Source organism: Python bivittatus, unplaced genomic scaffold (genome assembly GCF_059951505.1).
Source record: "Python bivittatus isolate LINGU-HERP-01145 unplaced genomic scaffold, Pbiv_v1 ctg000080_np1212, whole genome shotgun sequence".
Classification (NCBI taxonomy): Eukaryota; Metazoa; Chordata; class Lepidosauria; order Squamata; family Pythonidae; genus Python; species Python bivittatus.
Window position 1 is genome coordinate 6,440,564 of NW_028277035.1, and position 15,557 is coordinate 6,456,120.

Consider the following 15,557-nt stretch of genomic DNA (forward strand, 5'->3'; position numbering starts at 1 on the left):
GGGACAGTACCTTAGTTGACTTGTACTAGAATGCAGCCTCAGTGCAAATTATGACACAGCTATACACAGTACACAACCCATTAAAAGGAAGCGCTTCCTCCCTGAACTGCATGCATATCAATCCCTAGTATTTATTTGTCATTAATCTGGCTGTCCCCAGAGATGTAATCAATCAGGGTCTTACCTTGTGTGGTACTATGGATTTAAATGCAGGCTCGAGCTGGCCAATACTGCAAAGTAAAAATGATAGATCCTTTACAAAACGTCCAGTATGTAGCTTAAATGGATGAAGTCAGGTTTTAAATCCCTAGTGACATAGGCAGCCCTGCTCAGTTGTGCCAAAACCAGCAGGAATGAATTGAGATGTGAAGAATTAGGGTGAGTTCCTATTCCTTTTACACCCTCTTACCTTTCAGCTGTTGGTGCAAGGACCTAAGAGGCTGGTCCCAGGGCCACTTATATATGAAGTGATTTGCATACACAGCACCCTCCTCTTCTTCCTAAGGTCAAAACTGTTTCAGTAATCTTAGCAACTCTTAGCAAGATTCTCATCCATATTTGACGCAAATAGATATAATTAGACATATCAACATCATGGATCAGTCTATAAATAATTTGACAAGGAGTATGGAATGTGGATGGGAATTTATATATTGTGCTTTGATTCTGTTATCGGTTTAAACATTTTAAGAAAGAATTCCTGTTCTTTATAAAGTGAAATTTAGAGGCAAGAGACTGAATTAAAGGACCTCCAGCCCTGGATTGGAAATGTATATTCCTGGAAATGGAGCAAGTGGCTAGCAAAAATATTAGAAATTAAAGAGATGGAAACTGTCATCAATACAGGTAGAAAGGAACATGGATTTCTCAGGATCACCAACAGGAGCTAGGACAGTAAGTAAACACGTGAAAGGTGAGGGTAAAAGAAAGAGTGGGTCTAAAGCAAAGTCACAGTGACAGATTTAAGAACACCAGCATTAAGACAGTACGGCCTATAAATGTGAATGGCCTATAAAAGCATGTGGAAAAAATAAAGGGAACACCAGAAAAAGTGTCTTGAATTAATACAAAAATAATTGCACTTCATTTATTGTTAGGATTACACTGAAGAAAAAAGGAGGGAAAAGAAAGAAATGAAGTAGACTAGGTGAAAATGCTGTGTAAAAAGAAGACAGTAGATTCTGATGGAGGCTAATGTATTCCATAAGTCTGATGTTTCTCTATGAGCAACTATAGATGCCTGTAGTCTCAAAATTAAGGAAGGTAAACTGATAAGTGTTTGAGATTATGTATTGCTTGAAAAGATATACCCCCTCTTCAGATAGTGTGAAGGTTGCATTTTCTCGCCCTCTTGAATAATTATAGTCATTATTTTTGTATCTACTGCTCTTCTGCCTAAGAAATGTCTGCAGTAAACATAGCAAAGCATAAAAGTTCTGAGATCTAGAAAGATTTCAGAATTATATTTCCTTAACTAGGGACCATTACTTTTGGCCCAGTTTCATTACAAAGGGCAGAAAAGAAGTCCAAGATTTCTCTGGAGCAGTCATCCTCTTTTGGCAGGGTTGCTCTGACTTTGAGTGATGGGACCTTAGGGGAAGTTTGTGGAGTCACATTTCATGCTTGGCACAAACTTAATTTACAGACGTGTTTGGCATTCCAAGAATCTGAAAGCTGAGGATCAGAAATTCAGCTGGTGTAGGACAGTATTACATTAATGGCCTTCTCAGTTCTGATCTCTTTACACTTACTTACAAAGGGATTTTCTGATTGTTTAAATATCTATAGAGCACCGTACAAACTGTATCCCTTGTATTTCCTGCAGAAAAATATCCTTTTCACCCTAAATTATTTATTACTCAAATAGTTATCCCAGAAGGTAATCTTGAAAATATTCCTAACTTTACATTTTTACCCATAAGAGAATGGCCTTCATGGTGATGAGAAACAATCCCTTTTGTTAACTATAATTTGGTATTCAAAAGGAAATAGTTCTTCCTTCTCATCCAACAAGGTTGGAACTTTCATTACACAGTTGCAGCTGCCATCTTGATTTATTTTTTACACACACACCCTAGCACATGCCCCTGGTTGCTGGTTCAAAACCCATAAAAAACTTCAAAATATATATACTATTATTTTCTTTCCCTACTTAGCTTTCCCTAGCTAACTAATGGCCTTTTAAACAAAAACAAGGGCAAGGTTTCAGTGTTTCAACATTTCGCCCATCCCCTGAGTTAAAACCCTACACTTTTTCAAAGTCCTCAGTTAGCTAGAGTAAGCTGGGTGGATGAAGGAAATACTAATTTAAACAAAAACATTTTACTGGGTTTTGAACCAGCAACCTCTGTACAAATACTTAGCCACAGTGCTTTTCAAAATATGAATAGAAAAAGAAAGGTCTTAGGAGCTCTTAGGCAAAAGAAACTACAGTATTGTCTCAACTGTATTCTCTCCTCTGTAAAATAGCCAGTGAACTGCTAGCTTTAGCCTATAAGGAAGAGCTCCAGCCAAACCGACAATGAACACTAGGAGCAAATTCAGGCTTCAGCAGGAACATGTAAACAGGTCACATTTGCAATGGGAGGGAGATGAGACAGGCTGACATGGTCCATTTCTGTTCTCAAGAAATGGTTGTTGTGCAGTTGTAGGGACAGGGCAACTAGGCAGGGTGGACAAGCCCACGGTTAACAATGTTGCACAACCTGCTTTTTAATGGACTACTGCAATGCACTTTATGTGAGGCTGCCCTTGAAGAGTGTTTGGAAGCTTCAATTGGTGCAAAATGGAGTGGTGCAGGAAGTTACTGGTACCAGTTATTTGGCACATGTGACACCACTGTTCTGCAAGCTGCATTGGCTTCTGGTGTCCTTCTGGGTGCAATTCAAGGTGTTGGTTGTCACCTTTAAAGCCTTTCATGGCTTAGGACCAGGTTACTTACAGGACCGTCTCTACCCAATTGTTTCTACCCATCCTATCTGAACTGGCAGGAAGGGCATACTGCAGGTACTGTCAGCTCGGGAGTGTCGGCTGGCGGGGCCCAGAAGGAGAGCCTTTCCTGCCATGGCACCTGCCTTTGGAACTTCATTCCCTCTGAGATTAGATTGTCCCCGTCCCTGTTGGCCTTTCGTAAGGCCTTGAAAACCTGGCTTTGTGCTTGAACCTGGGGCCCTGGGCGTGGGTTAGGCCCCTGCCCCTCTCCTGGTTATATGGATGATGGATTAGATCATGCCCGGCTGCTATGTGTTTTTAGTTTTGTTTTATATTGTGTATTGTGTATTTTGCATTTTTATTTGTTTTATTGTAAACTGCCTAGAGTCACATAAAAGTGAGATGGGCGGCTAAATAAATTGAATAAATAAATAAAATTTACAATAATTCATTTCTCTTCTAACCATTATTTCTCCAAACATAGAAAAAATATTAGAAGAAAACTTCACTTTATAGAAAAGATGTATTCAGATGAGGTGACATTATCTACATATCTCATTTTTGAACTTACAATTCTCTCTGGTCAATTACTTTGGCAATGATCCAGAATATTTGAGCACAATTTTAGAGTTGGAGACTTCTCTTATTTTGGGAACTGTTCTCTGCAAAAGGTAACTGAGATATGTCTGTCATGGTAATGTAGGTTCGATAAGTCTAAGAAAAGAACCATACAGTATATGCAACACATCTGATTATTTGTATCCTACTGTCTTGTACTCCTTCTGGATAATGGTTGTAAGAATGTAACTTATACATTAAACAGCAGGTTTCAAAAGATAACCCAGCAGCATGTTAACTTCCTTTTTAATCTGCAGTAACCTCAGTCTTGCTCCAAACATCCCTTAGAATCTCTTTTTGATTTCTTGCATATGCAGATCCTGTCTTATATCTCTTCATCTTTCTCTCCACTGCCAGAATTCTCCCCACACATGCTTCTTAAATACACTGATAATGATGATGATGATGCTATCCATTCCATTGTGTCCGATTCTCAGCAATTCTATGGACCAGCTCTCTCTACATTTTCCAACATTATATGACTTCTTTCAGTTGTTTTCTGCTCTGGTTGGTGTCGGCTTTGATGATGTCTCGCCACGGTGCTTTTTGGCAGCCTTGTTTCCTTTTACCACTGACCATTCTGAGCATAACTGCCTTTTCCAGTGAGTTTGCTCACATGACATGGCCGAAATAATTAAGGTGGAATTTTGTGATTTTGCCTTCCAGTGATATGTCTGGTTTTATACACTCCAGAACTTGCTTGTTTGTCACCTTTACTATCCAAGGAATGCGCAGAAGCCTTTTCTAGCACCACATCTCAAACAAGTTGATTAATTACATTACACTATTGCTTGTAATATTATTGCTTTAGGATTTAGGATTACTCTTAAATCTATACATGCCTATGAATATTTTTGAACATAAACTTTAATTTAATCCTTTGAGTACATATTCTCAGACAATTCATTCTTGATTAAGCCATAATATCTTCAGTATTGCAGCACAGCTGTGTTAGTCTATAGTAAGCAAAAATGAGGAGGAATTTGGTGGCATCTCTTCAGACTAAATTTTATTGAAAGCATAAGCTTTCATGAATTGCAGTTCATCCGATCCATGGAGTGGCTAAACCGATGTATGATTTAAATTGGGATGAAACACGGTGGAAACAGAGGAAAAGTCAGGGTGACTATGCATATTACATATGGGACAGTTTATAAGGACCTTATCAGTTAACAGTGTAATGTGTTAAACATCCATTGTATTTGTTGAAGTCTTCTGAGATTGCCTGAAAGTTTTGGGTATGTGATTTCAGCAGTCTCTCACTCAGCTATACTGTTAAAGATTTTTTGTTCCAAAACAGTTACTTTGAGATTAGTAATGGAGTGTCCTGGGATGCTCTGATATTACTTTGTACTTGTTCTGAGTGTTGACATCAAACCTGATACCATTAATTATTTTGTACAACATCTGGCTTCTTTGTCCCACATAGAATCCTATCACTGGAGAAATGTTAAAATAAGGAGGTGGTTTGCTGTGGAGTGAATGTATGACATGTTGCTTCTGCCCACACTAGTGTGTGGAAGTGAGAGGTGGGTATGTCAGGAGTAATATACAAGGTGAGTGCAGTGGCAATGGGGTCCTTAAGAAATGTGAATGGTTAAACAAAGAGAATCAAAAGTTTGTGAGTATTGAATTAATGCGGATTGCAAAAAAATCATATTTTAAGATGGTTCAGTCATATGAATGAGGATCAAATATCAGAAAAACATATGCAAAGGAAGAAAGAATGGAAGACAAGAATGTCATGGTTGGATGGAGTCGGTGAAATTCTCAAAAAGAAATAGGTGAGTAGCTTAAAGGCCAAAAGCAACATTTGTGGGGGAGTATATTATGAAGAGAAACGATATAGTAAAACAAGTATGTTTTGTAAGGATATTGAACGTTTAGGAAATGATATTGGCTTGAAGTAGATTTTGGTATATTTTCTTTTCTTATTTATTCCCTTTAATTTCTTACCGTCTTTCTACCCAGGGCATAATATTGCTTTATCCCAGAAGGGAATAATGTGATGAGTATCTATGTATTGTCAACGCTTTGTAGCTGGCAAGATAAAGGAATCAAGAACTACACAGATTTCATAAGGTACCTTTAATGCTAGTTCTGAGCAAATACAGAATCTCGGAATTGTAATAGAAGTTCCCCAGTCTCATTTATTAAGGCAGAATCTTTCTGAATACTTTGAAATGCTTTTTCCCCATTTTCCCCAACTTGAGCTGAATTGTCCTTTATGAGGTAGATAGTCTATGAATTGACTCACACATTGTTATCTCTTCCTTTTTTTTCTCAGCCACCGTACAATCTCTCACAGCATGCAACAATCAAAAATAGAGTTTAGATAATTAAATTAATAGTTTCATTCCTTGATCACGCTGTTTCAAAAAGTAATAAATAATTCTAAACATTGTGACACGCAGTGTAAACATAATCTGTCTTCCTCAGCTGTCTGCAGTAAAATCCAACATATTACAATTATTCAGTTCTTGATGGACCAATGGCTAAGAAAGGCAAAGAAACCATGTGTCTTAAGAACCATGGGGATGTGTAATTTTAAGCTGATACAATGGAAATATGACAGAACTGGAAAGGGTCCTGATGTTGGTGAGAAATCAGAAGTTTTAGAAATTTGAACTGAATCTTGTTCATGGAGAGCATCACAAGACTGATACATGTTGTCCAGCCAGTGAGGGAATGTCTAGAAGTGCTCCATGTTAGAATTCAGTGTCATACATTGAACAATGAAGCTTAATGAATACTTAATTAAATTATGGAACTTGTTACCTTTTGTTGTATTTATGGCTACCAATTTAAATGATTGTAAAACAAGGGATTAGGAATACATGGACAAATGGGCTAGAAATGGCTACCTGTCTTGATGTCATTATATTGCACTGAGAATCACAGGCAGCATACTTTAAATATCATGTACATGGGAACAACAATAGAAGCAAGCTTTAGTCCTGTCTGTGTTTTGACATCCCAAATGCAATGTTTGACATAGGATGCTGGACTAAGTGAGCTCTTAACCTGATATGGTAGGATCTTCTTAGGTGGGCTATGAGAAAACAGATTATCAGCTTAAGCTACCCTGAGACATTTATATAGTAAGAAGCAAATCTAGTGCTTTTTTACCATTAATCCTACAATGAAGCAATCTCTGCTTTGAAGAGCTATGGTATTTAGCTCCTATAACAAACTAATAGAATAATATATGTTTTTGTCAACCCCACTAGGTAGACCAGGAAATCAACTCTGCAGGAAGGCTAAAACTACTTTTACTGAGAGTGTCTAAACTTGCAAGTTTGATTATGCTCTACATCCTTCTCCTTCTTATAGTCCAGGGAATTAGAGGGGCATCTTCTTGAGCCACTTCTGAATGTTATCTCATTGTTCTGGATTTTAAAAAATACTTCAGCCCCTTTTGCCTAGGTAACAGTTCCTGCGTATCTCTGTCAAGGTCATCTTCCTTACTCTCTACAATTTCAAAACACATTTTTTCCTTCTGTGTATTGGGAAGTTCATTTTTATTAAGGGGGCACAAGAAAAAGATGTATCAACAAGCATAGTAATAATTGCAAAATAAATCACAACAATTGGTTTTTCCATTTGCTATAACCTTTATTTTCTAGAAATTGAGGCAAAATAAACAATAATTACAGGGAGTGACAAAGAGCTTCACATTTTGTGCTTCTCCTCAGTCACTTTGCAGTTTTCAGGTGAGTTTACTCTTCGCTTATAACCACCTTCTTATGCACTTCTCGGCTCTTCACCCGGAGTTTGTTCACCTGGGACTCAGCAATGTCAGCCCGCTCCTCAGCTTCTTCCAGCTCATGCTGAATCTTGCGGAACTTGGAAAGGTTCACGTTGGATAGTTCCTCCTAAAAATTATTATTATTATTAGTAGTAGTGGTAGTAGTAGTGGTAGTACTAGTAGTATTTTCCATGTATTGACAAATATTATAAATAGATTAAGATATGAGACACTTAGATAGTATAAATAGTTTTTGGAAGAGGAAGGAAATGTAGGTATAACCAAAAATAGCTCCTCTTTCTGTCTCTCTAACAGAATATCTCCTCAGATTATCTTATCACATCCACAGGTGATTCTTTGTTTCTTGCAAAATACCAGCAGGAAACGGTTCCTTTGCACCCCATTTTGTCCTCACTGGGCATGCTTCCAGATGGAAAGTTCATAAAGCTACCAATCAAAAAACACTATGCAGATATTGTAATTTTTTTCCCTCAATAAGAGATTTTTTTAAAGGTAAGGGGGGAAAAAACCCAGCAGTGTTGGGAAACATAGGAGGGTTTAAAAAGATGGAAAATATTTTCCTGTTTTGACATATCTTTAGAATGCTTTCTTTTATATGGAAGTTAAATAAAATCTTTTAAAAAATGGTCCTTCAGAATTTATTAATCTTTGCCTAATCATAGTGTTCCTGGGATTTAGTTAGCATTAAGGAGATACTGGAATTACATATTGGATTCTCGTTGCCTATCAGCAAGGAGCTAATGTATATAAATGCAAGAATTAGAGACACATCCAATGTCCCTTCTAACCCTATAATTCTGCAATTCTCTTCACTTATTTTTCACATTTTAATTGCCAAAAAAAAGCAGTGCAGGTATTGAAAGCCCTCTCTCATGTACACACCAGGATTAGGGGGAAGATGCCAAGTGAGACATCCCCTATAATAGTGGTTCTTAAACTGGGGGTAATTTAGACATATCTTGGATTAATGGAGCAATTTGTTATTGCTTGTTTGTGACTCAAGGATCCAGTTTGGGACTGCTGAGACACCTGTGTAAAGCAACAGTCTATTTTGTTTTGTGTGGGGGGATGACATTATTCAAAACCAGGAAAAAGGGTAATTGAGTCAAACAGTTTAAGAACTGCTGCCCTAGAAGATAGGCGATGGCAGCGTAAACTACCAAGCCACTATCCCAACAGTCAAGAGGGGTAATGGCCAAGATGAATGACCCAAAAGTTTCCTGAGAGATGAGATTTCAGATCTCCAGCCTTTCCCCTCATGGGCTCAGCTGTACTCTCCAGGAACTGTACCATGAATATACTGTGGAGTCCTTGGGGTTCTCTGAGCTTGGTTGTTTTCTTGCAAACGTTTCATTACCTGGCTAGGTAACATCTTCAGTACGTACTCCATCCTGAGCAGGATTAACACTCATAGCATTTAATGAAAAATAGGCATGTTCATACAAAAATGAGTATTACATTTAGACCGCATTGTAATAAGGAATGTTTCAAAATAGCCAGCTTTGCACATTGTAGTGAGCATTTAAATGCTATGACCTCCAAATTCCAAAGCCAACCATGGGAATATGGATATGTGTGTAAGGTTCAGAACAGAAAAAAATGCCCTGGAAGCAACTGCCCTATTCTAAGAGTGTCCATGTGGCTTTGTTGAATCAGACTCAGCTGAAGATGTACAACTACTGTGATGGAAGGCATGAGCGAGGAGGATCCTGGAATGGAGCTTCAAGGTTACAGGGAGGGGGAGTGGCATTCCAAGTATCTCCTCAGCCTCCAGCCAGAGCGTGTGAAAATGAAGAGAAGGAGATTGGCCCCTCCCTAAGGGATTCAGGGTTATAGTTGCTATCATTGGGGCTTAGAGTGAGTCTGATGAGATTCTGCTTAATAGGTGTAAGCTAATAAAGTAACTGAACTGTTCCTGGATTGTCTTGCTGTGGTTCTTGGGCTGAACCTGACAACTATACGTTGATCCATATACACATTTGGTAATTCCAGGTGATCTTTATTAATGTTACGTGGTATGGATAGGTATGCAGAGTTCCATATACATGTAATCATGTCTCTAGCCACTCATATTTTGTACTGATTCCTTGTATCATTATATCTTTATCAAGGAAAAAGTTGCTAGGAATCATATTTAAATATACTAGTGGATTCATAAATGGAAAAAAAAACCCCACTGATTAAGAGAAATAAATATACCTGATCCATTTAACTGAGAGATAACCTGGAGTGGTAATTAGAAAGTTGTTTTTAAGTGGGAAAAACAGGTTCAGATTCTCACAAAGCCATGAAGCTTAGCTGAGAAATTTTGGGCCAAGCACTATTTCTTACCCTAATCTTCACCAGGTTCTGAAAACAAAACTAGAAATGGGAATGAGTCCTAAGCATCTTGAAAAAAAAGGTAGCCTATAAATATAATATGGATTGGATTATTCTTTATACATTATTTTGCTAAATGGTAATACCTTTTCTACACTCCTCAAATACACTCAATTTATTGTGAATTGAAAATGTGCAGACCAGTGATATAAAGTAATATGATCAATTGCTATTTGGTGCTGCTTTAATAGCTAACTTTTAACAAGTGTTTTCCCCTTCAAAGCCTGACTTACTCTTGTGACCCATACAAGGAGAAGGCTTTACCTTAGGGAGGTCATCTTTCCTGCACCAGTCACAATGAGCTTCATTTGTTTCTATTCTTTACATCCCTCAATTCATTGTGCCATATGCAGGTTAATTTGATTTGTAATAACTGATAACAAAAACTTTACTCTTTCTCTAGCATTCACATTCATAATTCTAGCTCAAGCAACACCAACTTCAGAAGTATACTTACAGCTTCTTCAGACTGCCTCTTATATGATTTCACTTTCAGTTGTAATTTGTCCACCAGATCCTGGAGTCTCAGAACATTCTTCCGGTCTTCCTCAGACTGAACAAAGTAGAAAAGCAGGCAAAATTGTGAGGGTTTTTTTTTTCTATATCTGTCTGTCTGTCTATCGATGTAGATTTCTGATACCTTTGGGGGACTATCAAGATAATCTCTGTCCTCACCTGGTAAGACAGCTCCTTCACTCGTCTCTCATATTTACGAACACCTTTGACAGCATCAGCACTACGCTTCTGCTCATTCTCAACTTCAGCTTCCAACTCACGCACCTGAAATGCAACAAACACTTAGCACTTCCATTAGTAACCTTTATTATAGAGTTAGAAATGCATGAAGGTGTGTACAAGGAATACATACTCTTTGTTCCAATTTTTGGATCTGCTTCTTGCCACCCTTCAATGCCAGCTGTTCTGCTTCATCAAGACGGTGCTGCAAATCCTTCACACTCTGCTCTAGATTCTTCTTCATCCTCTCCAAGTGGGCACTGGTATCTTGCTCCTTCTTCAGTTCTTCTGCCATCATAGCTGCCTATTTACAGAGAAATAACTGCCATTCAGAAACCCATGCAGGTAAATTTTAAACAGTTTCAAAGGACGGGTGGTCCAACTCACATCTGTGATGGCTTTCTTGGCCTTCTCTTCTGCATTGCGTGCCTCCTGAATAGAGTCTTCCATTTCACTCTGGATTTGTGCAATATCTGTTTCCAGCTTCTTCTTGGTATTGATCAAGCTGGTATTCTATTTGGGGAAAAATCAGACTTTTTGTAAAGCACCAAGGCTGACTTTGTCATTTGGATTCCTTTTCTTTTGCAAACTGAACATATTTGCAGCTATTTAGAAATACTCTACACCCATTATCCTACAATGGAGAGACCAGCCTGCTTCACCGTCTCCTCTGTTAGTAATCAAGCTACAGAAGAAACTGTGATGGCAGAATAGTGCCCCCACTGATTCTGCTGTGGCTGGAATGAACTCCATTCACTCTGGCAGAGCTGAGATTTATTATGTAACTATTAAGAACTGGTACCCAAATTTGTTTAATTTCTTCTTTTCTCTTCTCTAGTTTTCCTCTTTGGTTGTGCTTTTTAAGAAGCAAGCTTGTAAGCAGAGATGCTTTTGTCTCTTTACTTACCAGCTGTAAGTGTCTTCAATTAAAGAGCAGCATTAAAACTTTTCAGATAAATAGCAAATAAATATAAGAAGCTTTCTTTAGAGGGTTTTTTTTTTTTAGTTATGGGAATCCATATCAGATTATTATAAAACATTTGTATATTTTTAAACTTCTGCAAGTCCATATTTAGTTTGCATGATTGTCCTTTCTTGCATAAATGCAGTAATCGATATTATGATTACTATGTCACACTTACCTGTGTATGGAGGAGCTGCACACGTTCACTGGCATCCAGAAGCTCCTGTTCAGCCACCTTTCTGGCCCTCTCTGTCTGTTCCAGAGCTGCCCGGAGCTCTTCGATCTCAGCCTGCATCAGGTTTGCTCTGCGCTCAATCATGGCCACTTGCTCCTTCAAATCTTCCTGGCTTCTCAAAGCATCATCCAAGTGTATTTGAGTATCCTAGAAGAGGGTATTGCAATATTTGCCTTGGGAAATGGATGCACAATAAAAATTGCAAGTGTTTCTTGAATATAGAAGTGTATATGTACCTTGAGCAGTCCTTGTGTGTTCCTAAGGCTCTTTAGTGCTTCAGCAGCTTGACGGTTGGCATGGTTGAGCTGGATCTCCATCTCATTCAGATCTCCTTCCATCTTCTTCTTAAGCCGCAGGGCATCATTCCTGCTCCTAATTTCAGCATCCAGTGTGCTCTGCATGGACTCGACCACTCTCAAGTGATTCCTCTTCAGCTGATCAATTTCTTCATCCTTCTCTGCAATTCTTCTGTCAATATCAGATTTCACCTGGTTGAGCTCAAGTTGGATGCGGAGGAGTTTGCCCTCTTCATGTTCCAGTGAGGCCTTAAAGCATAAAAGGTAATAAAAGAGCATTTTGTATAGCCACATGAAAGGAATTTCCAAAAGTACATATTCTCTGGAAAAAAATGCATTCAGACAGTTGTTTTCCCTGATCCTGAATAGAACTCAGATTCATCCAATGAACCTATTAGCAGGAAATTTTAAAATGAAGTATTTATTCATATATATATATATATATATATATAATATGGAATGCATGCTGCCAAATACTGTGATAATAGATTAATTAGTGTCATGGTGTCTCCAGATTGAGAGTCAGTACGGTACTTGGTAGCTTTTACTGAAGGCCAAGAACTGCAGAGGGCTTTCATGATCTGATTTAAACTTCCTGCTGGCCAGCAAACTATTAGGCTAAATGGACTTTTGCCCTGATCTGGTATATCTCCACTTACTTTCTTACAGTCTTTTAAGTACCCTGTTTAATTATTTAAAATGTTACTTGCTTTTCTTTGAATAATGACATGATTACCTCAGCCTCTTCTAAGGAAGCCTGGAGTTCACACTTCTCTTGCTCAATCTGCTTCTTCACTTTTTCCAGTTCATGGATGGCCTTTCCTCCCTCAGCAATCTGTTCTGTGAGGTCTGATATCTCGTCTATTAATTTCACACAAGTAAAGAAAAAAAAGTTAAATAAAAATTATAAGAATATGGAGAGTTGGCAATTTCCATGATTCATCCGGCTCATCCCTTTATGGCCAAATATGATTACTTTAATAATTGAATTGTTCTGGACTGCTAGACCATTGGCATCAAGCACACTTTATATTTGCTTTCTTATAACAACTAATTATCAAAGAGCCATATAAGTAAAATTAAGAAAAAGGGGGAAAAAACCCTCTGCATTTTGCCACATCAAACAGGAGCTACTATACATGTGCATACTTTTCGGGCCTTGGATAAAAGGACAGTATGAAGACATTTCAGCCATACAGGACTATGTTTATTTCAATATTGTGAAACATCAGTTACTAGCTGGGTTTTTTTTTCTTTTTTTCTTTTTGTACTTACTTTAGAAAGGAAAAGCACTTGAAGGGATTTTCTGCATTGAGTGATAAAATAACATGATCATCCATAGTTACCTCAAATGAGTAAAATGGGCCACTGAATATTATTCTGCCTCAAGCAACAAAATGATTGCCTCATCTGATTTCTTTTCTTAGCTCTCCCAGTTAACTAATAGGTTCATAGTTCTGTCCATGACTAGGATAAAAACAACTTACGCTGGAGATTCTTATTCTCACGCCTCAGGGTTTCCAGGTGATCCAAGGATTCTTCATACGCGTTCTTCATCTTAAAGAGCTCTGTGCTGAGAGACCGAGACTCCTTTTGGGAAGCTTCCAGTTCAGACTGAGTTTCCTCATATTTCTGTTTCCAGTCTGCCAGAATCTGTAAAAGGTCACCGAGTCATTGGTGGCATAGAAATTTGATAAATAAAATAATTAATTTAATTGGCTCAACTTCTTGGTGCAAAGTGTTCTTTTTTATCATTAGGAGCAAAATACCTTATCAAAGTTCTTCTGCTTCTTATCCAGAGCTGCACAAGCTGCATTGGACCTTTCCACATCAATCATCAGGTCCTCCACTTCATTCTGCAACCTCTGCTTTGTCTTCTCCAGAGAAGCACATTTGGAATTCACAGCTTCTACATGTTCCTCAGCTTCCTGCAGACGCTGAGCAAGCTTCTTCCTGATAGAATAGAATTACAACACATGTTTAGAAAATATTTAGGGAGTCCTGGGATCATAATATCCCAACACATTGGTGTAAGAGCCTTCTTTCATATTATCATGTGCAATAATGCCATTTGTGTGCATCACTGTGACCTCAGCACAAACCTTGTAAGTAACTTGACCTGAGCACTTACATGTAGACACGTTTTAAAATCAAATGTATGTATAGACGATTGGTATGTACCACCCCCGGGAGGTGGTGGGAGGATGCTGAGGGGCGGTGAACTTGTTTTGGGCGGTAGGGGGGCAGTGGGCATGTTTTGGGCGGTAGAGGGGCGATGAGCATGTTTTGGCATTTGAACTTAATTTTAAAACTCCCAAAAAAATTTATTAAATCGATTATCTGGTTTACACCATTTGTACCAGCAATAAAACGAACTTACGCGACAGCTGCCCTCACGCACTTCTAAGAATGGTGAGACGAATTTGTATTCTAGGTAGGCTGACCTTGAAGAACTCAACACTACGATTCTTCTCCGATCCCAACCAGCACAGCGCATGCATCAGCTGTTTTCCCGCGCGATTAATCGCAGCGCATGCGTCAGCTGTCTTCCCGCACGATTAATTGCAGTGCACGCGTTGAGCGTCCTTTCAATATGAATGTTTGATTTGACCCGTGTTTCTTGAGTTGCTTTTCGTTCGATTCATTTCTGTTTTTTCCCCTCAGTTTCGATTTACTTTCATTGTTTATTTGGCCAGTCGGCTAGATAAGTGTGCTTATTAGTTCTTTATCTTTATTTTTTTGCATTAGTCATTTTAATTTTAATAAAAGGAATGGAATTACCTTCCAGGGCAAAAGTATCGAGTTAAATCGAACAAATTTGGTGTGTAAGTCTACTGAAAAAAATTACTTAAAATTTTTGCCTTTTATAACTCAGTAACTCCCCCCCCATACCCTAAATTACAGGATTTTCACAAAGGGGGGGGGGTTGAAAAATTTTCCGCTCCTTAGGGGGGCGGCAGCTTCAAAAAGGTTGAGAATCACTGGTATAGACAAATTCCCATCACATCTGCAAGATATATCTTTGATGTTTTGACATTTACATGTTAATGATGTCACCATTTCTATTTCACAGACACATATCTGCCACACACAAACACACTTTCACTTACTTGGCTTCTTCTAACTCTTCTGTGCGCTGAATGGCATCTGTTTCATATTTGGTCCTCCACTGAGCAACTTCACTATTAGCCTTAGACAATGCCCGCTGAAGCTCACCCTTGGCTTCCTGCTCCTCTTCAAACTGCTCCCGGAGCAAATCACAGTCATGGCGAGCAGACTGCAAGCCATGTGCCAGTGCATTCTTGGCCTGACATAAGAATTCAATAGCAATAATTTTCAGAATGATACCTTAATCAAAATACTGTTTTACTTTCTATGCTTTACCTTATGTCTATGTTATTTTATCTATTTACTTATTATGCCTGAAATCTATTTTATAGTGTTTTATTTGCTGCATTGACAAAATTGCTGAAGAGGGGATGTCAGTGCAAAATGTAAAACAAATATATGGTGTTATAACTCTCATGGATCATAGTCCATTCCATATAAGAAGCTATCTAATACCTAACTTACAAAGCAGTTCCTTCTTCATTAATTCTCTAAGCATTTATTTATTTATTTATTTATTTA

At 38.2% G+C, this 15,557-nt stretch overlaps 1 protein-coding gene across 1 annotated transcript in view; it reads right to left on the bottom strand.

The window, feature by feature from the left end:
• Positions 1-7,268: 7,268 nt before the first annotated feature.
• Positions 7,269-15,557, bottom strand: part of LOC103063242 (uncharacterized) — a 58,076-nt gene continuing 49,787 nt past the window's right edge. The window contains exons 69-79 of the mRNA XM_088133653.1: positions 15,038-15,234; positions 13,697-13,880; positions 13,415-13,580; positions 12,664-12,788; positions 11,868-12,176; positions 11,575-11,778; positions 10,820-10,945; positions 10,566-10,736; positions 10,373-10,477; positions 10,155-10,250; positions 7,269-7,424 (exon numbers count right to left, since the gene is read on the bottom strand). Of these exons, the coding sequence (XP_087989779.1) occupies positions 7,269-7,424; positions 10,155-10,250; positions 10,373-10,477; positions 10,566-10,736; positions 10,820-10,945; positions 11,575-11,778; positions 11,868-12,176; positions 12,664-12,788; positions 13,415-13,580; positions 13,697-13,880; positions 15,038-15,234 (1,839 nt within the window). The remainder of the gene's footprint in view (positions 7,425-10,154; positions 10,251-10,372; positions 10,478-10,565; positions 10,737-10,819; positions 10,946-11,574; positions 11,779-11,867; positions 12,177-12,663; positions 12,789-13,414; positions 13,581-13,696; positions 13,881-15,037; positions 15,235-15,557) is intronic.